The following is a 23,515-nucleotide window of genomic DNA, read 5'->3' on the forward strand; positions in this document are numbered from 1 at the left end:
TTTTCGTGAAGCAAGCAAGTCAGGACATGGAATTGGTCCAGCACTTTGTCCATGTGAATCTAGAGCAGGTCCCATTACCATTGGCGTCTAATTTGCTGGGGCCGGAATTGGCACTGGAGACCGTGGCAAGTTGGAGCTGCTTATAAACAGCCCACTCCCCACACCCTCTCATTCTAGCCAAGGAGATGGCAGAAAGGAGAAATGTCCTGATTGGCTCTGAGACCGAGCTTGACAGAAGGCTGAAAGCGGTGGAGGAGAGGAGGGGCCGTCCTTCCCCAGGCTGGAGCAGAGGCTCATGTCTGCCATCAGGAACAAGGCCTGGGAGGAGGTGGCAGGGACGGTCAATGCTGCCAGGCTCACCAGGAGGGCTGGTACCTAGTGCTCAAAGATGATGAACAACCTCCTGAGGATAGCTCGGGTGTGTGGCTACCTGACATTACTCCTGGCCCTCACTCCTCACATCAGCCCCTTCCCCCTCCTCCTTTCCTCCCCCCTCCCCCCCAGTCCTCCAGAAACCAATCAAAACATACCTGGCTGCATCTGCCTCACATCCCATCCTGCACTATCACCTGTGTCATAATATCCACTCAGGTATATCATGAGATGCAGACAGGCAGTGATTGACACACAGGATAACCAATGAACACACACAACACAGAACAACCAATCACCAGACAGGACACCACAACTATAAAGCTCACAGGGCATTAAGGATCTCCCTCTCTCACAGGACACGGCTAGGGAGATAGTCGCAGTGCACAGGCCAATGAACATCGTCACCATGTGATAGAGAGCTAGCTTGGTCAAGCCAGTAGGAGGTTATCAGTTAGGTTAATAGAGTGTCAACCCACAGCAGATTATGTACAGCAATCAGCAGGTTCAATAAAACAGTATTGGACCATCTCCTGTGTCGGAAGCCTGTTTCTCGTTTTACTGCATCCAGTTGCAGTCGATGTTAGACCAACACAGATCACACCTGTATTGCCCTCTCTGGTCAGGTGCATTGTACACACATGCTACCATTTACAGACCCCCCAACCACCATAGAAAGGGCCTCCAGGCATTGTTACTGCCCCCTGGGCGTGTGCACAGTCAGTTCCAGCCCTACTTGACCTGGAGTAGCAACACAGTTGAAATTAATAAATATTTCTCAGAAAAATACCCAAAAGTATGTACCTTGGAACATCTTAATGCCCACATAATGATCACAGTGGACACCAAAAAATATAAGAGACATTGTAAGAGCATTGCCCTTCCTATGTGCAGACGCACACTAAATATTCACTTGGCAGAATCACACCCATTATTCCACACTACAATGCACTGATATTACCTCTATAATTCTTATATCTGGTTTAACAGATTGTGATTTCCTGAGCATGCTGGGCTCACTGTAATACATCGACAGGTCGACAGCTGCCATCCTGTCACAGGGTGTGGATCCTCCTCCAACTCAACTTTTTCTCAGGGCTCGAAGAATGTGAGAATTGTCTTGACGTTCTTCCAGAGTAAAATTAATTCCTTTCCTCTCTGTGTTACCCTTATTGTCACAGTCGTGTTACTCTTATTGGCATGGCTGTCCAACATCCAACTTGTGGATATTCATTAAAGGTCAGTCGCTCCCCAGTTCGATGATAATGAAGCTTAAATTTAAATGTGGCTGTGTTTTGTCTTCTCAGGCTCTGGAATAATTTTCAGACACAAAGAACGTCCACCCCATAGCCTCATCTATCAGTAAGTAAGGGGGAAAATCGAGTGAAAAAGGTTAATCCACAACATTATCTAATTCTCACACAATATGGATTTATGGGCTCACAGAGTACAAATTGAAAATAGACACTTTACTCTAAAAAAAAATGGAGTTGAGAGGTCAGGTGAGCTTTTCTTTCTTGTCAATACACCTGGAACTACACAAGGCCCAAACAGGTCACGAAAATGCAAATGAATGTTCAGGACACATCTTTGAGATGTCAGGAAAATGCAACTGACCTTCTCTATGGTTAATAGTTGCTCTTCTCCAAATACATAAAGAAACTTTTGTCACAAGACTGGTTGCAGACTTTTGGTTTTGGAGCTGAAATTAGAGAATGGATATGAACAAATCCTATTCTATCTCATTGGAATGTAAGTGGCTGAAACTCAGGCTGCATTGTTTGACAATGGTCTAGCCATTATAAACCATTTGTGAGGACAATGGACAGAAACACTCTGTTCAAACTAGTTTTCGAATAAGGACGTTCAATAAGTTCCATTTTTTGAGCAGGAAATGAGAAAAGTCGAAACCTACAAAGGGACAAAGCCCTGCCCGAGAACCCTCAGTCGGCAGATAGTTCCAGATCCAAATGTATTTGCAAGTCCACGCTCTCGTACATTTATAAAGTCGCAATTACACAATCCAAACAGAAGGTAACATGCATTTAGGTCTGATGCACAATCAATTGCACAAAGACGAGAGTTGGATACAACTGAGGCTTTATTGCTCTAAGATGTGTGGCCTCCCACAGCAGCTGGTGAAATGGCTGCAGCATGGAGGACACACACATTTATACTCCGCCTACTGGGCGGAGCCAGCAGGCAGGGACTACCGACGTACCTGTAGTACAGGTCCTACCATACATCACCTAATATAGGTGCAACACTGGTTTACCACAAGGTCTGAAAAACGATACCACCCCCTGGGCTCGTGTGCGGTTAATTCCAGCCCCACTTGACCCAAAGTTGCAGCATTATTGAATTAACCAATAACTCTGAGAGAAATAGCGGAAGGCCGGGATTCTCCCGGAATCGCGAATTGCGATTGGGCAGTGAATTGGGCGTCAGCCGAAATTGATGTTGGCGCCTAGAGCCCTGCGGTGCGCCATGCTCCAGCACTTCGTAGTCTCCGGCCTCCCGCGATACTCCACCTCTGCCGAGGCAAGTGATGCCTTGGTCGTTCGCTTGAGGCATTTAGCAAATGGAACTGGGGACCATGGCTACTGAGGGTGAGGGAGGAGGTAAGCCAAGTTTCTAAAGCTGCGACTGTGGGCTGCCAGCTGTCCTTTGGCTGTGGGGGGAGGTGGGGGAGGGGGGGGGGTCAGCCAAGGCTGGGGGGAATAGCGGGTGCGACCAGGAGATGGGAAGTGGGTTTGGGGTTCCCACCCAGGACTGTGGTGCCTGGGTATCGGCCGCCATTGCCGCAGCCTGCAAGGCGGCCATCTAGCTGCGTACTCCACTGACTGCCCACTGTGATCCGTAAATGAGCAGGGCATCGCCGGCTGTTGGGTGTTCCCTCTCCCCCCAGGTCACTCCCCAGGAACCCCCAGTACACAGCAGACCCACCAACGTGGTCCAGCACTGCCAGTAGCCCACTAGGTGCTGGCACCCCTCAGTGCACCTATTTGAGGCACTGCCCCATGGCAGGGGGAGCAGGGGAAGAGCAGTATACACCCCGAACAGCGGGTTGATGCCCCTTGCCCCTGACACCTTCCCTGGCACGTTGCCCCCCCCCCCCCCGAAGATTGGATGCCCCACCAGTGGCACTATCAGCCAGCCCATACAGCAGGAACACTGGCCAATGCCAAGCCCCACATGCCCTCTGCACCCCTGCTCGCAGAGAGGTGGACACAACCCTATAGCTATGGTCCCAACAGGTGTCCACCCACCTTGCCGGGCCCAGTCCGCGGTCCCTGCCCACCTGCATGCCACCAGGCATAGCGCTGGTTAGTGGCATGTGGAGCCCACGCACAACCAGGTGGCATCCTGCTGATGGGATATGATCTGACCTACCAAGGTGGGCACCCATGGCAGACCCCACAGGAGGGCGCAGAACGTAATGCTGGCAAGGCTGGTTGGCGGGGCAGAGGACCTACCAGTGACAGGCATCGGCGGGGCCGGGCACATGGTGTGGACAGCAGAGTATACCCCGGACTAACATGGAGAACGGTGACAGCAACGCCCATGCGGCAACCAGGGGCATCATTGAGCAGTGAATTGGTGCGCTGAAGGTGAGGTTCATGTGCCTGGACCACTCTGGTGGGACCCTCCAATACAACCTGGGACGGTCTCCCACATCGTGGTGGTCTGTTGCGCCCTGCACAACATCGTGCAGAAGACGGGTGACATGCTGGAGGAGAAGGAGGAGGAACTATATGCCTCATCCAACGATAGAAATAGGAGGAGGGCCAGGATGGGCAGGACACGGGGCCCAGGCAGACACAGGACAATCTAATCGACTCCAGTTTCGCTGACTAGGAAGTCCACCCATTGGCCGCTCAACTGTCTCTTCCCACCCCCACAACCCACTCCCTCCCCCATACAGACACCCCTCCCCCCATCCCTGCATCCCTTCCTCCCCCCACCCCACCACCTTAAATGGAAGCAGCCTGCTGCATAGCGTGCCCTTTGACCTGGGTCCCCTTTGGCAGCCATCCTGTGGAGAGGCCTGGCCTGGATGGGCCCGGTATTGTTCTAGGTGTCACAAATGGTGTGGCGCCACCCTATTCTGCCCGCTACCTATTGGATGCGTCAGGGCTAGGTGGGTGGTTGCAAAGGTGCTGCAGTGTTTTGGTGCCACCCCCCCCCCCCCCCCACCCCAACCCCCCACCCCGAGGGTGTCACCTCTTCTCCCGCAGGGTGCCCGATGGCATCTGGGTTTCTCGTCGGGATGGGGTGGATCCGGAGCACGCTCCTGGGGCTCCGTCATCACCTCGCACCTCTCATCTCGACCAGGGTCTGCATGGTTGCGGCCATGGAGCACAGAGACTGGGCCACGTCCAACTGGAACTGGTTTAGCTCAGCCTTTGCCAGGCCAATGCTCTCGATGCCTGGAGCCACGACCCGTTGTGACTGGACCATGCCCTGGAGCACTGCTACAATGTCCATGTGGCCCTGGCACATGGCTGTTCTGTGCCTCAGCCACTGCCCGCACAGAATGGCCCAGGACATCCAGACCCATGGCCAAAATCTTTTCAGCCAAGGCTGTGAACAGCATCTGTGCAGTGTTGGCCCAGGTTGCACGCATGGTCGGCAACTGAAGCACTGGATTGTTGCTGACAACCCCTCCTGTAGTCCCCGGCTCTGCATTTGCATCTGCATTATCGATGGGACCACCCTTTCTAGAAGCGCTAGACCTGTCTGGATGGCATCTAGTCCCTGGGATCGGGCCCCCCCTCCGACCATCCGCGCCCTCGGGGGTTCCTACCTCCACCTGATGTACCGCTGCATGTGTGTGGTGTGCACCAGATCGTGTCCAAGGAGCACCTTGACTAAAATGGCCCACTGAGGTGAGTGTCTCCAGGATGGTGGCGGGTGAAGTGACAGCAGTGATGGGAAGTCGGTGTTGTCCCGGACATGTGCCCCTGGGTGTTGTGGGGTTGCGGCATGGAGTGTGGGACCCCGGACAGTCCTGCCTTGTCGGCAGGTGAGCTGCAGGGTTGCGGCTGGGGGTGGGGGACACCAGCCGGCTCCTCATCGTCTGGTGGTGACTCTGCAAGTCACAATACAAGAAGCATGGTGTGATCGCGGGTGTGGATGGTGTAGGGGCAAGGGGCGACTCACATGTCAGAGGTACATTGCCACGCATTGGAGGCTCACTTAGTTGTCCCATGCTGACCTCGGCCTCTGTGACTGCCCACTCTCCCACAATGCCAACCAGGATCAATGCCCTCTTGCTTGCGACGGTGAGGGGCTGCAGGTTCAGCAGGACTCCTCCGGCTTCGCCTCTCCCTGCGATTGTGGGCCACCTTCTCCTGGGGGAACAGATAATCCAATGTGTGAGACTGTCAAACGCGGGCAGTGCAGGGGGTCCGCAGCTGGTGATCTGAGCTTGTGTGTGTGGGGGGCACCCAACCATGGCAGGCTTTATGAGTGTTGGCATGTTTTTCAGGGTTGGGTGTTAGGGCACTGCCGGATGGTGGGGTGCAGTTGCCCTCTGGGGGGGGGGCATGCGTGAGCGGTGAGGGGATGGGGCGGGTGTCTGTGGGATGGGGTGGTTTCAGGGGCATGGAGCTGGTGGCTCGCCATGTCTGGCCAGGGTGGTTGCCCATGCTAACCCAGCACTGCCTACCGGTCCGCCTGGTTGGGGTTGTGGGGTTGCATGGAGGTGTTGGGGGGGGGGGGGGCTGTGGGGGGGGGGGGGTTGTGTAGGTTGTAGAATGGGGACTGGGGGGTGTGTGGAATGGGGGTGGTGCCAAGAGCACGGAGGAGATCTTGCAGCTCCTTTCGGCACTGCTCACCGATCCTCGCGATGGTGCCCAATTTGCTGACGGTGTCTGCCACCTGCGCCCAGGCCCAGTTGTGGTCGGTGGATTGCAGTCTCCCTCCCGCCCCGGGGAACAGGGTGTACCGTCTCTCGTCCATGGCATCAAACAATATCTCCAGCTCGGCATCGGTGAATCTCAGGGCCACGCCCTGGCATCTCCTTGTCTGGAATGAAAGGGCGGGGTGTCGAGTGCTGACATGCCACTCCAGCTCGTCAGGCTCTCCAGTGCCATTCCCGATCCCAGCAAATCCGATGCTGGCGTCTGTTGGAATTACACTAGTTCCACGTGATGCCGGTGCTGACCCATTAGCGTGTCCTGATTGGCTCCAGGAACTGTGACACCATCGGGACTGTGGAACACCCGCCATTCAGTCCCGGCGTCGGCAATTCGCCTCTCAAATGGAGAATCCACCCCTTCATCTCAGAGAAAAGCAGGTCTGATAGGAAATGTTTTAACTTAAGTGCATGCTATCTTCAGTAAGCACAATATTTTCTTGAGTGTGCGTGTACATCTACATGACTGTGTGACTGTGTGTGATTATGGGTGTTGAGTATTAAACGTCAATCTCTCTTTCTTTGCAATTAATTAATAAACCTAACACCAGTCTGCTCTTGTCAGTTACTGAAGGGGTGTATTTCAGCGGCAGAGGTGCTGATCATTGACCGCTGGCCCTGCCAAAGTCTACAGTGTCTCTTCGATCTTCCTTGCTGTGATGCTCCATCTCACCCTCAGCAAACTCCCCGCTGGAGTGGAGCAAATCTACAGAATAAACGGGAATCTGTTCAACCTCAGCGAGCTGCAGGCCAAGTTGTCCCATCCTCTATCATTGAACTACAGTATGCAAACCATGTTGGTATCCACACACACTCGGAGGCCAAGCTCCAAGCCATCATCAACACCTTCACTGAGGTGTACGAGAGCACAGGCCTTACGTTAAACATTCATATGACAAATCGTCTACCAATGTCACCAACTTGCCCCCGCCACAAACCACTGCCACCAGAGTTTCTGCATGGGTCTGACCAGAGTCTGATCTTTTCTGTAAAACAATGACAAGAGATCTCTCTTTCTCAAAGAATAACTCTGTAAAGCAATTATTCCTCTGTGCCATTGGAATTTAAAGTGGATTGAGAGCTAAGATTTCTTTTGCCTTATTCAATGGGAATAAAGATAGCAGTTAAGGGTATTGCATTCACTGTATTGATTCGTATTGTTTAAGGGGTAATTGTCAGCTATTTTCTGATGTGATGTTAAAGATTATAATACTATGTTAATAATAACATTGGTTTTAAAATTCCACATTCCTATTTCTTCACACATTCACTTTTGGAGCTAAGTTTCCATTCGTCACCATCTAACAAAATTAAAATAAAATATTGGGGTTTCTATCCAGTATCCTAGCCACTGTTGGGGTCTGGTTTGGGATAGTAATAACTGAACAGTCATCTGTTCTGGTTCCCACTTCATTCTGTTTTGTTTATTTCAGACAGCTTGAAAACCTCTCTTCATTTCTCTAGTGTCCTTAACGAGCTGGACTTTGGATTTCTGGCATCTTTCCTCTTAGCCATTACTCCAGAGTATGACTTTTCATCTACCAGTGCCGAGAGAGAGGTTCCCTCTTTCGCTTCCTGAAACCAATTGCTCCTAGCAGAGTTGTCTTCTCACTCACTACCAATAGCCTTCTGAAATCAAATTGGTTAAACTACAATGTAAAAGTTTCTCTACCTTACAAGGCCCAAGCGGCTAAGCATCATCGTTCATTTACTCTTCAGGCTGTCGCCCTCTCTAGACACAACGGAATCACAGTTTGAATTGAAGCCAACCCCTATACATACAAACACCTCTGCCCAGTATGAATCTGGATGGAGAAGAGGAAACAGTGGGTCGGCGGGGAGGGGGGGTCGGGGGAGACATGAATGAGATGTATAAAATTATGAGGGGCATATATAAGGTAGACAGGAAGAAAACCTTCCCCTCGCTGGAGGAATCAATGACCAGGTAGCAAAGATTTAAGGTAAGGGGCAGGAGGTTTAGCCGGGATGTGAGGAAAAACCTATTTACCCAGAGGGTGGTGGGAGTTTGGAACTCACTGCCTGAAAGGGAGGTGGAGGTAGAGACCAACATATCGTTAAAGAAGTATTTAGATGCGCACTTGCGATGTCAGGGCAGACAAGGCTGTGAGCCAAGTGCTGGGAAATGGGTTGAGAATGGTGAGGTGGTTGTGATTAACTAGCGTAGATGTGATGGGCCAAAGGGCCTTTTCTGTGCTCTATGAGTCAACGAGCGTGATATTCCCAAAAGGGAACAAAGTCCCCGAGCGAGCATGTTTAGCCTCGTGTTTCCCGGCACACACATTGTTGAATAAGGAGCCTGAATGGGGAACGCACGGCTGAGGCAGCACCTACAATGGGGAGCTCTGATCCCTACAATTCCCCGATGTAGTGAGAGATCGGGACACACCCCACCAACACCCATGCCAGGCAGCCCCTGCCCCAGTACGGTAGCACAAGTGGATAGCACTGTGGCTTCACAGCGCCAGGGTCCCAGGTTCGATTCCCTGCTGGGTCACTGTGTGTGCGGAGTCTGCACGTTCTCCCCGTGTGTGCATGGGTTTCCTCCGGGTGCTCCGGTTTCCTCCCACAGTCCAAAGACGTGCAGGGTAGGTGGATTGGCCATGTTAAATTTCCCTTAGTGTCCAAAAAGTTTAGGAGGGGTTATTGAGTTATGGGGATAGGGTGGGAGTGAGGGCTTAAGTGGGTCGGTGCAGACTCAATGGGCTGAATGGCCTCCCTTCTGCACTGTATGTTCTGTGTAAAATAGCACCTGTGCAAAAACTGCCAGCTTGGCAGTGCCCATGCCAGCTGGTAGTGTTACCTGGTCACCTTGGAAGTGCCAGGCTGACACCCAGGTGGCACTGCCAGTGCATCGGGCTTGCACTACCAGGGTGCCCAGGTGGTACCAGCAGTGCTCAGACACCATCTGCCCAAAGGTCATGAAGCTGTACCCACACAAGTGCTTCTCCGTCTAGTCCCCATTTGAGGGACCAGAACCAAACACCGCTCGTCTGGTCCCTGAGGTGAAGGGATGGAATCCAAAAGCCTCAGGTACCTCGGGAATCTGAACATTAGAGTGAGGCGTACTGCCTCGCCAGTTGAATCTCATGAGGCGTTGCGAGCCGGGTAGATCACAGGAGCAGGGTCTTTCCTGGCTTTCAATCCCCATGCTGTGCAGCGGTGAACTGCTTTTCCAGCGCAGTGTGGCTGAAGGATCTCACACTTTGAGTCTATAGATTTTACCATTCCAGACACAGAAACATCCAGCTAAACCCACTGAAGACCCAATGTATATAAATACCAATCTAAATCCCATAAATGTGCGTGGGTTTCCTCCGGGTGCTCCGGTTTCCTCCCACAGTCCAAAGATGTGCGGGTTAGGTGGATTGGCCATGCTAAATTGCCCGTAGTGTAAGGTTAATGGGGGGATTGTTGGGTTACAGGTATACGGGTTACGTGGGTTTAAGTAGGGTGATCATTGCTCGGCACAACATTGAGGGCCGAAGGGCCTGTTCTGTGCTGTACTGTTCTATGTTCTCTGTGTTCTAAAACTAACTTTGTTTTCCGAACAAGAGCTTTTTGCTGGACCAAGTGTAACAGAAATGCAACCGTTACATTTCTTAAAAAGAAAATACAAGGTAATCTGCTCTGTAAATGATTTTATTTCAATCACCGTCTTTACTGAAGACTACATTCTTCGAGGAAGCATCTTGGTGGTTGTTGTACTTTTGCTCCAACAAATGGTGAAACTCATTGATTAAACTGAAGGTCAGTTGGAGCTCCATTGCTGTAAATCAGCGACAGGCTGGAAACAAATCAAGAGTTTGTTTGAGCCCAACGTCAAAACATTAAAGTTAAGCCACTGGCATGAGAATAAAATCTACAACATTCCCACCCAACGTCAACGGAGCTTTTCCTGGTCCGCCAAACCTTCCCTCCCAAACGCGACAGGTCCCATGGTGGGCGGGGCTGGATAATTCTACTCAATGTGTTCCCCTCAGTCAGCAGCACTTTGACCCTCATGTCAGAAGGTTGTGGGGTCATAGTCGCACTCCAGACGCTTGAGTACAAAATGGAAGGTGACATTCGCGTGCAGTGCTGAGAGAGTCCTGCACTGTAGGACTACATCTATCAGATAGAAAACAAAACTGAGGCCTTGCTTGTTCTCTCAGGTGGGTGTGAAAGATCTTGTGGCGCTATTGGACAATCAGGAGTCAAACGGCACAGATTTAACGGGCTGAATTCTCCGCCGTCGGGATGCTCCGTTTTGCCGGCAGCGCAGGGGTTTCCCGACGGCGTGGGTCTGCCCCACAACGGGAAACCCCATTGACCAGCCGGCAAAATGGAGCATCCCGACGGCGTGCCGAACCAGAATTCTGGAGCGGCAGGGCGGGGAAACCCGGCCCAACATGTTTGAGAAAAATACAAGGGCAACATGAGGAAAGATTTCTTGATGCTGTATGTGGTCACAATCTGGAATGCGCTGCCTGTAAAGACAGGGGAGGGAAATTAAACCGTGAATTTCAACAGACAATCGGAGGCAGCTGATGGGGAAAGAAACCTACAGGAAGAAGCGGAAAGGATGAGGAAGGGTCAGTGTGCAGCAAACCCACACACAGGCCCAACTGCCTCCTTCTGTGCTCGACCCAGGACTCTCAGGAAGGTCGAAGGCCAACTGCTCAGATCTTGGTCTTTTTCTCTCCACCAAGTTGATATCCCAACGATGACTGACAGCCTCTGAATTTAGAAGTGAACCCAGACCCACATCAATCCAAACAACATTGTCAGATATATCAGTGGAGTATATGTACCTCTTTATTTCAAGGCCAGTTGCAACATTCGCAGGACGGGTCGAAGACCAATCCAGCTCCACAATGCCCCTCGTAGGTCCTTCCACCAACACATTGATAGTAGATGTTCTTATTCTTTGGGTCAGGGTACATACCATTGGATTTGCCAGAACAAAATTTGGTGTTACCGGGAGTGGTCTTCACCACAGGAGGGGCAGCAGTGGTGTCTGGCTCAGTGGGTGCAGGGGTGGTGACAACAGGAGGATTTGTCTTATCACCATGAGGACCAGCAGTGGTGGCAGCAGCAGCTTTACATTCTGGAAGGAAGCAAGTTTCATTCATTGACACTTTAGTTAAAAACTGATGCCAACTGACACATTAAAAATATAATTGCTTGACCTCAGCCAATGAGCAGTGGATTGGGGAGGGAGTTCCCCAGCGCATCTGGACACACTCGAGAATGAAAGTTATGGGCTTATTAATGTTTGCCTCTGTATTATTCTGCCATATTCGTTTTGGGATGTTCGAGCTGACAAACCACATTAACATTCTTCAAGTTAGGTAAGCAGAAACAAAGCAAACTAAAAGGATGTTTTTTTCAGCCGTATTTAGCAAACCGATGGCTCTTTGTACTGATTTTCTATGAAGCAACAAGTATCCAGGTTGGGAGGTTTGCTAGATTCACTCGGGAGGATTTAAACCAGTATATCAGGGGAGTGGGAACCAGACCATTAGCTTAGAAGGTGTAATAACTGAAGGGGAAATGGAGAACCAAAATAAAAGAACATCACCCTCAGGCAGAGCAAAAAAGGTGACAAGTGTGAGAAGGGAGGTGGCCAATGCAGGATTGAGGGTGTTGTACCTAAATGCGCGCAGTATACGGAACAAGATAAATGAACTTGTAGCGCACATTGAAATTGACCGGTACGATGTTGTGGGTATCACAGAGACGTGGCTGTACGGGGATCAGCTCGTGTTTGAAACAAACCTGTTGGACTTTAACCTGGTGTTGTAAGACTTCTTACTGTACGGGGATCAGGGCTGCGATCTAAACATCCAAGGGTATGCGTCCTATCGAAAAGACAGGCAGGTGGGCAAAGGGGGCGGGGTTGCACTGTTAGTAAGGAATGAAGTTAAATCGATAGCAAGGAGCGATATAGGATCAGAAGGCATAGAATCTCTGTGGGTAGAGTTGAGGAATCGTAAAGGTAAAAAGACCCTGATGGGAGTTATGTACAGGCCCCCTAGCAGTAGTCAGGATGTGGGGCAGAAAATAAATCAGGAGATAGAAAAGGCATGTAAAAACGGCAATATTACAATAATCATGGAGGACTTCAATATGCAGGTGGACTGGGAAAATCAGGTTGGCAGTGGATCCCAAGAAAAATAATTTGTGGAATGTCTTAGAAATGTTTTTTTGGAGCAGCTTGTGACAGAGCCTACTAGGGAACAGGCAATTCTGGATTTGGTGATGTGTAATGAGGCAGACTTGATTAGGGAACTTAAGGTGAAGGAACCCTTCGGGAGCAGTGACCACCATATGATAGAATTTACCCTGCAGTTTGAGAGAGCGAAGCTGCAATCAGATGTAATGGTATTACAATTAAGTAAGGGTAACTACAAAGACATGAGGGAGGAGCGAGCCAGAGTGGGAAACTTAACGGTTACTGCGTGGCCTGGATAGAGTGGATGTGGAGAGGATGTTTCCACTTGTCGGAAAAACTTGAAGCAGAGGATACAATCTCAGACTAAAGGGGCGATCCTTTGAACTAGAGATGAGGAGGAATTTCTTCAGCCAGAGGGTGGTGAATCAGTGGAACTCTTTACCGCAAAAGGCTGTGGAGGCCAAATCACTGAGTGTCTTTAAGACAGAGATAGATAGGTTCTTGATTAATAAGGGGATCAGGGGTGATGGAGAGAAGACAGGAGAATGGGGATGGGAAAAATATCAGCCATGATTGAATGGCGGAGCAGACTCGATGAGCAGAGTGGCCTAATTCTGCTCCTATGTCTTATGGGTCTTATGGTGTAAGTAGGTGGTTGAATCAGTCATAACAAGGAATTACCTTTATTAATTCCAAGAAGATTGTGTAGTTTACTGATGAGAGGATAACGTCCCTGGTGGCAGAAAGTACCACTGAAATCATCCAGAGAAAGCGTCCACATCATTGCTCCTCCAATTTGGCTTGTCTTCAACCATTTGATCTAGAATCCAATATCAGAAAGAAAGAAAATCACAACTGTTAGCTTGAGGGCTGCTCTTCAAACGTGACCGTAAAGTACTGTAAGAGTCCAATAGGAAACAGCAGTATGTACAGCAGACCTTGTCTTCGAAACTTTGAGGATTGTCGTATCCAACCCAAATATTTCCCTTGTAGGCATAAGGAACCATCTGGGAAGCATCCCATTTCTCGGTGGCTCCTTTTAAGAAGAGACAGATCTGTCAAAAGAATGAGACATTAGGATGCAACCGTTCCACCAAAGTTGACAATTGTTACCGGTTTGCAGTAATTTGAGCACAGTTAAAATCTACTTAAACTCATTAGTTCCTGTCAGGTTTACTTATCTCTTCTGGGTTTCCTGACAGTAACGCACGATACACCCGGCTTCGAATCGAATGAATGATTAGGTTTTGGGTGCTTGTGTAAAAGGGGGAGGGTTTGGCTCAGGCATCTGTCACACAACTCTCTCAGTTTTAGCAGGCTGGTGTGTAATAGGTGTGTGCGTTGACCTGCCTCATTTTACAGTGTCACCCAAAGTCACCCTCTCCTGCTGAAATTTAATCCCAATAGTTTGCTTCTGTCAAAAAGAAAACCCAAATTGTCTTCCTTTGTCTGTTCTCATTTCATACATCTTAAGGAAATTAAGATATAATGAATGACAGTTCAGTTTGTATATCCTCATGGCAAAATAGAAGATTTTCGATGAACTTGGATATGAGGCCTACTTGCAGCAGCATAAGTACCTCAAAGTAACCCAGGAAACCAGATTGTTGTGTGTAATGCCCAGCTGGTCCACCGCCACTTGCTGGGGCACCGGGAGCTGTGTTGGATGAGGTCAGTCTGAATGTGTGACCATAGCCAGCGAAACCAGCGTTCAGTTTCTCTGCAGGAGCCCCCTCTTGCTTCCAGACTTCTACGGTGCCGGCCTGTGCAGAGATTGGCAACATTAAGATTCAGTCCAAAGCATTTCACTCAGTTGTAAAATTGAAGTAAGTGCTATTTTAAAATTGAAATAAATAATATCCATGAATACGAACCATATTAAAGTACTTATTATTTCCATAGGAATTAGGGAGAGCATAAAGAGGACTATTTTCCCCAGCGAAACTGTTCCATGGACCATAGAAATCGTACGTCATCAGATTGAAAAAGTCCAGAGTTCTGTAAGAAGGAAGTGGCAATGCTCTCTTACAAATCATATATATGAATTTTAGTTTCATTTTCAATCTTCTCATCCTCTAATATCTCTAACTCACTTTATATTTACCCTCCTTTATTCCTTTATCTTATCTCTTAGGAAAGAAACATAGAAAAAATGGGAGCAGGAGGAGGCTATTTGGCCCTTGGAGCCTGCTCCACCATTCACTATGATCATGGCTGATCATCCAACTCAATAGCCTAATCCTGCTCTCCCTCTATCCTTTGATCCCCTTCACCCTAAGTGCTATATCTAACTGATTCTTGAAGCCATTCAATGTTTTCGACTCAACTACTTCCTGTGGTGATGAATTCCACAGGCCGACCACTCTCTGGGTGAAGAAATTTCTCCTCATCGCTTGCCCTAAACGGTCTACCCCGCATCCTCTTACTGTTTGCACCAATGTTATAATCCCACACTCTGTGCCATAGCCCATCATCTGGATTATTCAGCAATGAAATAATGAAATAATTTGACAAGGATATCCCTGATAATATGGACAATCATACTGCTTTGTGACATAATTACTGAGCTCGCAAATTTTCTTGAATCCTCCCTCCAGGAATCTTTTCTGATTACACCGAGATCATTTCCAAATTTTAATCTGAGCAACGAACACAATGGAACGAGCTACCGTCAAGCAGTGATGTCTCTGCTCAAACGTGGACTTGATGTGACTTCCCAATTGTCCATAGCAGCTTTAGTAGTGGATCAGCGAATGTGACAATTTACATTCTCGATCAATCTTCTGCTGAAGATCTGGGAGGTTGCGGAGAACCTTCATCCCACAACCTTCAAGCAAAATATTGAATTTTATATGGGGGCTGAAAGATGCTTGATCAATTTTAATTTTAATGAGCCAAATACACTTCTGAATATATAACAGAAAGCGTGTAAAACAGGAAATAGTTTTTGCTGGTAAGGATTAAAGAGAAAATAACATTGTAGATAAGCATTCACCATACTTGCCAAATATTTGGCCAATGGGAATAATAGAGCAAATCTATTAGCAGAATACATCTGGAGGAATTGCGATGTAAGTCAGGGAGAATAATGATGATATTTCACGGATCAATTGTGAAGCCAGTCCATGAGATAGGCAGACGGTTTGGCTGTTCTATCACAAATGGGATATCAATAGAACAGAAATGTCTTGAAGATGAAGTCAGACATATTTTCTTGCGGTGTAATTGTGGTTGTCAAGGCTACCATTTATTCCCCACCCCTGCCATTGAGATGAGGTTGGTAAAATTCCAGATCTTCAGCACGAAGACAGCATGAGCTGAAGGAACCTATTCTCACTGGGCAAATGGTTGAGATGAGACATTTGCAGATTTTCAAAATAATAGGAGATTTAGATATGATTATACAAAGTACATTATTTAGCTTAGACGGTGCTCGAGGAAACAAACACATTCACAAGAGTTAGAAATTAGAGCAAAGTAAAGCACAGAATATGGTGATTATATGTAGTGAGCCAATTAAAGATGGTTGATTTTCAGTGAGCTGATCTTCGCTATGTTGCTGCTATAAGATGGAAAGCAATACTCACTTTCCCAGCTCAGGGACCTCATAGGCACTTTGAATTGTGGATTTTCCAGCTGCCACAGCAGCTGAAAGCAACAGTCTTGGTTTGCCAATACTTTTTCCTTCAGCTTCAAAAGCTGCCACCAGCTCCTAAAAACCAAAAGAAATGGTCATTTGTTTAATTAACAGACTTGCACAACACGGAAGCTTCAAACTCTGACCAATGAAGCATGAGGTTCTTTGTTCTGAAAACGTATCCATGGCCAAACATCGCACAGTGACATACAGAACGGAAGGGTCAGAGAGTTTTGGAGCTTTAGCCGGGCTTAAGCAGATCAACAACAGTTCCAGCAAATATTCTTTTATCACAATGGGCTGGAGATCAGAGAAGCAAAAAGATCAACTAGAGCTCCTGCTCCTGACCAATGTCCAGTGACGATAGCTGTTAAACTTTGATATGGGGACATCAGGTGAGGATGATGCAGTTAGACATGTTCCATAATGACGCTATAATAAGGCAGCATGCACTGTTTGGGCAGATACATTAAAGCCAACCAATCAATCAAGCGTCAGGGAGAGCAGATTATTCCAGCCTGAGTCAATGCCATCAAAAGTGGAGATGAAGAAATTGGGGGTAAATATACCTGCCCTCTAAAATATAAACTTGTGAGGAAACTAATCAAAAGATAGAAATAAATTTAATTGCAATGATTTCAATGGGCTAATATCGGAATCTCAATGAATTGTCGATTGTCTCGAAGGATATTCTTGTTCCCATGTTTCCAATCCACAATATATACCGGATCCTTCAGTTGGGAAACTCCTGCTGGAACTGAATAGCACGCAATTTACCTTCCTGTTGGGGGCACCATTTAATGTGCGATTCAGGATATTTCAATGGGCCAACACTCTTCCGGCTTGAATTAGAAGCAATTTCCATCTCCATGGGTGGTGTAACCACTGGGGCCGGAATAGGTGCTGAAGGGTCTGACAAGCTGGTGCTGCTTAGAAGCCCTCCACTCACCAAACCCTCATTGCAGCTATGAATATGGCTCAGAGAAATTCTGCACTCTGATTTCAGGGGCCTGAAGTGGACCCACAGCTCGATGTCAATGAGGAGCGGAGGGACGCCCTCTTTCCCAGGGTGGGACATAGTCTCAAGCCCACCCTCCTGAACAGCACCTGGGAGGAGGTGGCAGAGGTCGTCAGTGTTGCCAGTCTCACCGGGAAAAGACAGCGAGCGATCCTGGGGAGTGCGGGGGGGTCACTGGTAAGGGGTGCAAAGGCCATGTTGCAGGCGTCCTTTGGTTGAGGTGAGTTCTGCCAACCCCCTGCTTGCTCTGCAGTGGGGCTGTGCTTCTGATGAGTGCCAACATCTGGTGGGCCACTGATTGAGCTTGGCCACACCAATCCCCTTGCTGATACAGCTGGGGTTTGAGGGTTTCCAGCGAGGTGACCTTGGTGGACTCACTCATCTGAACATTTATAGGACACAGTGAACAATCAGCAATGTGAGCAGCCAGGAATCTATATGTAGCCCCAGAGGGATTCCTTTCCATACTGCAGCAATGGCTGTCTGAGCCAGGCCATTCTGATCCTGCCGGGATACCCAATCCCGAGGGGCACAGCCCGAGTCCATGGACTTGGCAACAAGCCGCTCCCCGCTACTCCCCCAGTCCAAGCAGCTACCCACCAGCAAGCCGGACATGAGTTTTAGAGCCTTTTAGCCTCTCGCTCCCCCTCAACAACCCAGGCCCTGCTTGTAAATACTTGCACCAATTTGCAACCGCATGACATCATTGAGAGGGATGGAGCATCGCGAAAGGATGGAACATGAAGTGTCCAATGCCCTAATGAGGTTTAAATCCATGCAAATGACACTTTTGCCTCGGTCGGCTGGCAGAGGTCACGACCTTCACTGATGCCGCGAGCAAAGACCAGAGCTTCACGTCAAAATTGGCACCGGCCGCAAATGTGATTTTTCCATCACATGCTATTCTCCGCCCGAACACAATTTCCCGCTGCCGGTAGCGGGAAGCGGATAATTCAGCCCATTGTAACATTTTAACGTTAAGGTTCATTTCTGGCAGGTTTTTCTAAGATCCCCAAAAACGTTATTTCCATTTCTGCTTTCCACATCCACACAAGGACATGTGAGTGACCCTAACGGAATAGTTTCATTTACTTATTCATATGCCATAACATTTTTCTACAAAGGACAAGCAAATCAATCTGCAGGTGGAATTTAGTTTTTGGGCATTTCTGAACTGAGTAATGAGCTAGATAGACTCCTACCTGTGTTAAGACTGTGAAGAGATGCTTGTCTTTCCAGGGGCTCCCCCTTGACCCAGGATACTCCCAGTCTATGTCCAAGCCGTCAAACCCATACTTGCGCAGGAAAGTAATTGCTGATTTTATGAATATTTGCCGATTTTCAGCTGTGGCAACCATTGCGCTGAATCTACAGAGGAAGTTAACAAAAAAAATCAATATTCATATGAATACTGGCTGTTAAACAATTGTAAAACTAATCTTACTTGGTTATCCTTGAGCCCCCTACATACACAGGGGATCCTCGCCAACATGTGTTTGGAAGCAAAATAATATTTGCTAGTTAACCATTCTTATCTTATTTTCTGAAGAATTTGGAAAATAAATGCTTCCACAGAATAGAGTAGTCCAGATAATCTATTATCCATCGAACCCCTAAAGTGCAGAAGGAAGCCATTCGGCCCATTGAGCCTGCCCGCACCCTGCAAAAGAGTCATCCACCTAGGTCCACTCCCCCGTCCCCCATAACCCCACGCATTGATAATGACCACCCCACCTAACCCGCACATGTTTGGGCTGTGGGAGGAAACCAGAGCACCCGGAGGAAACCCACGCAGACACGGGGAGGAAGTGCAAACTCCACACAGGCAGTCCCCCGAGACCGGAATTGAACCTGGGTCGCCGGCACTGTGAGGCAGCAGTGCTGACGAGTAAATCAATAACCCCAAAACCAACAATCGTTCAATCTTACTTTAGACTTCCAAAATTCCAGCCTCCGACAGAGAGAAGCGTTTTAAGGTTTCCATTCCTGTTGTGAATGAAACAAATATTTGAATTAGAAAGATTTGTTGATTGAATAAAGCACACTCACTACTGTTGGAAGAATTACTGAAATTACTCCAAAATATTGCAGTCCTAATCTTTTCAGAACACTCTCTTCGATGCTGCATCTAAATAATATTCAGTGCCTTGGTTCAGTTGACAAGAATACACAGGTGTATTTTAACCAGAACTTATGGTAATGTGACAGGGCACTGATTTAAGTGCATGTTTGAAATAGCATGAACTGGGTTCTTAAACAAAGGTCTGTTTCTACCTCACATACTCAAAGGTCAGTGAATAGGTTTTCCCTCAGAATTAGGGTCACACAGCCTGCTGGTTGTATAGAACCATAGAACCATAAAACGGCTAGGGTATAGAAAGTTACCTTTCAGTCTCTGGGAGAAAATAAACCAGCTTCTCATTCTGATCCCACTTTCCAGAACTTGGTCCACAGCCTGCAGGCTTCAACATTAGCGACCTTCTGAATACCTCAACCAGCCATTTTGGTGGCGAGTTATAGATGGCCATCACCCTCGGGGTGAAAAATCCTTTCTCATGCCCCCTCTACTCCTTCTACCAACCTCCTCAAATCGATGTCCCCTGGTAATTGACCCCTCACCTCGGGAAAACAAAATTTTCCTGTCTACCCCATTATTATAATTATTATTACCTATATGGTCCTCTTACAATGGAAATTAAAACAGGAACTTTAGAAACAAAGAAGAAGTAAAATATGGGGATTAAAATGTAGAGCAATACATCTTTTCGAGAAGGCTAAATAATGTCAGAGAATACAACAAAATATAGATAGATGGATTGGAGAGTTGGGCAGAGAAATGGCAGATGGAGTTCAATCCAGGCAAATGCGAGGTGATGCATTTTGGAAGATCAAATTCAAGAGCGGACTATATGGTCAATGGAAGGGTCCTGGGGAAAATTGATGTGCAGAGAGATCTGGGAGTTCAGGTCGCCACATTACCAGAAGGATGTGGATGCCTGGTCGCCACATTACCAGAAGGATGTGGATGCTTTGGAGAGGGTGCAGAGGAGGTTCACCAGGATGTTGCCTGGTATGGAGGGCGCTAGCTATGAAGAAAGGTTGAGTAGATTAGGATTGTTTTCGTTGGAAAGACGGAGGTTGAGGGGGGACCTGATTGAGGTCTACAAAATTATGAGAGGTATGGACAGGGTGGATAGCAACAAGCTTTTCCCAAGAGTGGGGGTGTCAGTTACAAGGGGTCACGATTTCAAAGTGAGAGGGGGAAAGTTTAAGGGAGATGTGCGTGGAAAGTTTTTTACGCAGAGGGTGGTGGGTGCCTGGAACGCTTTACCAGCGGAGGTGGTAGAGGCGGGCACGATAGCATCATTTAAGAAGCATCTAGATGGGTATATGAATGGGCGGGAACAGAGGGAAGTAGACCTTGGAAAATAGGAGACAGGTTTAGATAAAGGATCTGGATCGGCGCAGGCTGGGAGGGCCGAAGGGCCTGTTCCTGTGCTGTAATTTTCTTTGTTCTTTGTCCAGTTGAGTAAAATCCAGGAGCTAATTATCAGGAGGGAGGCAGTGGTGCAGTGGGATTGTGACTGGACTAGGAGATGCTTTGGGGACCAGCGTTCGAATCCCACTATGGCAGGTGGTGAAATTTCAATTTTAAAAATATCTTAAATCAAAAGTCTAATGAAACCGTTGTCGATTGTTGTAAAAACCCATCTGGTTCACTAATGTCTTGGAGGGAAGGAAATCTGTTGCCCTTACCTGGTCTGGCCTATCTGTGACTTACAGCAATGTGGTCCAGCCAGCAACGACTAAAGAAACAAAATGTACAGTACCTGGCTTTAAGAGCATTAAATGATTTGTAGAGAGTCACATCGTTCCATTCAAAGGTGCTAACTTTATTGTTCTTCATGACAGCAAAAGCATAGATCAGGTGGGTGCACATGCAAGGGTCGATGTTATCTGGCATGTACTTTGCTGCACCTGGTCTGTACTGAGCCCAGTTTGCAAAGTAGCAGACCAGTCTGTAGGCAGAGCCTGTCCGAAGGATAAAATGGAAATCAGGGAGAGTGTTCAGACTCATCACATAAAATTTTTAAAAAGCTTGAAATTACACAGACTTACCCAGTTCCAGGCACGCCAACAAGACCACCGCTGGAATTAAGGATACAAGATAAGAGTTAGAATTACTCCAGTCCATTATTGCCACACACAGCTCTCCAATGACTGTCAAGGTGAGAAATGGTTGGAATATAAGAATATAAGAAATAATAGGGGCGATTCTCCAATATTGGGCCCAAGTGTTCGCGCCATCGTGAACGCCGTCGCGGCGACAGATTCTGGTCCCACAGGGGGCCAGCACGGCGCTGGAGCGGTTCACGCCGCTCCGGCCTCCTTATGCGACACCAAATGGGCGCCACGCCAACCCGCGCATGCGCGAGGGATTTCTTTAGCATGCCGGCCCCAACCAACATGGGGTCGGTGTTCAGGGGCCGGCCGCTCCAGGAAGTAGGCCTCGGGGGGGGGGAGAGAGGCCGGCCCGCCGATTGGTGGGCCCCGATCGCGGGCCAGACCCCAACAGCGGCCCCTTCCCCCCCCCCCCAGGTAAAGGAGCCCCCTTCCTCCTCTCCCACAGGCTGCCCCCCGACCATTCCCGCAGAGTTCCACCGCCAGCAACCAGGGATGAAAGGCGCCGGCAGGACTCTTTCGTATCAGTGCGGCCACTCGGCCCATCCGGGCCGGAGAATCGGCGGCCCCACCGATTCCAGTGGCCTGCGGCCGGCGCCGCGCCAAACGCGCCGACGGAAATGGCGCCGATTCTCCGCACCTCTGAGAATCGCGCGCTGGGATCGGGGCGCCGTGGCACGGTTGTGGCGAATCTCCAGCCTGGCACGGGGCACAGAGAATCGCCCCCTAAATGTTTGGAGTAGTGAAAGAACAATTGTCCCACGAGGCTAACCTCATTGGGTCGAACTGTCTGCTCACACAAATGTATTTAATCACTGGGGTAAAGATTTCAACAGGATTTCCCCCTAAACTTGGCGATAACCAAACAAAAACTCTTGAGATATTTACGTAACGCTTTAAAAACTTTTAAATCTTTTACTGTCTGTAGAAACCACACTTCTCTTCTGTGTTGCACTACTTCTGAGGTCAGAGTCAGAAACAGCAAGTTTATCCCAAGAAAGGTGTAAAATAATCTGCATTTCAGAAAAATTGCTCTTCCAATCAGATGTGAAAAATACGTGATGAAATTTCTTGAGCAATTCCTCGGCAGGTTACATGCAGGACACAAATGGACTCCACCAGGCTAGGGCTGACCTGAATGAGCATAAATCTCTCCAGATTAAACGGTGACAAAATTAACATGTTAATTTCCGAGGGTTTATTTTCCAAAAAGGACCAAACCTTCAGCAAGAATTGATTTAATTACAATGAATTCCGGAAAGGAGTCTTCACCTGATTCTTTCCTCAATTTAATTCTTGAGTATCTTGTAAAAATTCTAAAGCATGAAATATATTAGCGTGATAATGCAAACTTACCGATCCCAAGTAGAAGCTTTGCCATTTTGCAGCTAGTGTAATGCTGGTGTCCTGCTTCGCCTTAATATACTGAGCTTATCGCTACTCATCAATTTCTCTGGGTGTTGAGAGCTGTGTATCTTTGGAAAAATAATCAGACTTGCCTTTGATATTTCTAATGAAAGATAAGCACACTTTAGTGTTTGCTTTCATAATTGTATTGTGATCCTTGTCTTGAATAACACCTTTGGTTCCAGATAGGACATTGTCCTTCATGGTAACCCTGAGCTTGTATTTGGACTGGAGGTGGTGTTCTGAAGCCTGGTACCAGGGAACTCCTGATGAAATTCTGAGAAAGAAGTCACCAATTCAAAGTTGAGAAGTTGTACAGAACAACACGGATAAAGGAAATGAAAACTATTGCTTGGAAAATGGCAGATCCCAAATGTGAGGGATTACGTTTTCATCCTGTATCCTTTTTCAATAAGATATATATAGAGATATACTCACTGATATCTCTAAAAAATTCAAACTGGAGAAAGACATAAAATTGCTGAATCTATGTTTGCCTGTGACCTGGGACAAAAGAAAATACCTGGCAGTAAGGGGGAAATTCACACATCATTTATTTGAAGAGCCACTATTGGACGCCAGGGGCTACACAGACCAAATTGCAAAAGAGCTGCACAACATCCATCTGAATTTCATAACCCAGGCTGGGCAACAGGTGCCTGCTCAGCGTCTGAGACAAATCGCTTGTAACCTTCCTCTCAATTCATAATGGTTGAGACAGTTGGCAATCGCGGGGAGCGAGACGAGGGATACACACGCATTGCCAAAGACAGTGTGGGGTAGTGGGTTCTATGTGGCAGCTTC

At 48.1% G+C, this 23,515-nt stretch overlaps 1 protein-coding gene across 2 annotated transcripts; it reads right to left on the reverse strand.

Annotated features, from left to right (window-relative positions):
- Nucleotides 1–9,936: 9,936 nt before the first annotated feature.
- On the reverse strand, nt 9,937–22,764 carry LOC119978455 (acidic mammalian chitinase-like). 2 transcript variants are annotated; one of them, XM_038820110.1, is made up of 12 exons: nt 22,661–22,764; nt 21,242–21,271; nt 20,953–21,154; nt 19,052–19,108; nt 18,325–18,490; nt 16,055–16,179; nt 14,342–14,465; nt 14,048–14,230; nt 13,406–13,522; nt 13,149–13,287; nt 11,104–11,399; nt 9,937–10,097 (listed from the first exon to the last, which is right to left on the reverse strand). In XM_038820110.1, the coding sequence occupies exons 1-11, from the start codon at nt 22,683–22,685 to the stop codon at nt 11,113–11,115; spliced, it is 1,455 nt and encodes a 484-aa protein (XP_038676038.1). In that variant the 5' UTR covers nt 22,686–22,764; the 3' UTR covers nt 9,937–10,097; nt 11,104–11,112. The 2 variants fall into 2 exon arrangements, with proteins under 2 accessions (XP_038676038.1, XP_038676039.1); XM_038820111.1 differs by lacking the exon at nt 22,661–22,764 and having other exon boundaries at nt 20,953–21,153; nt 21,242–21,261.
- Between the last annotated feature and the right edge of the window lie 751 nt (nt 22,765–23,515).

The sequence above is a fragment of the Scyliorhinus canicula genome, chromosome 15 (assembly GCF_902713615.1).
Source record: "Scyliorhinus canicula chromosome 15, sScyCan1.1, whole genome shotgun sequence".
NCBI lineage: Eukaryota > Metazoa > Chordata > Chondrichthyes > Carcharhiniformes > Scyliorhinidae > Scyliorhinus > Scyliorhinus canicula.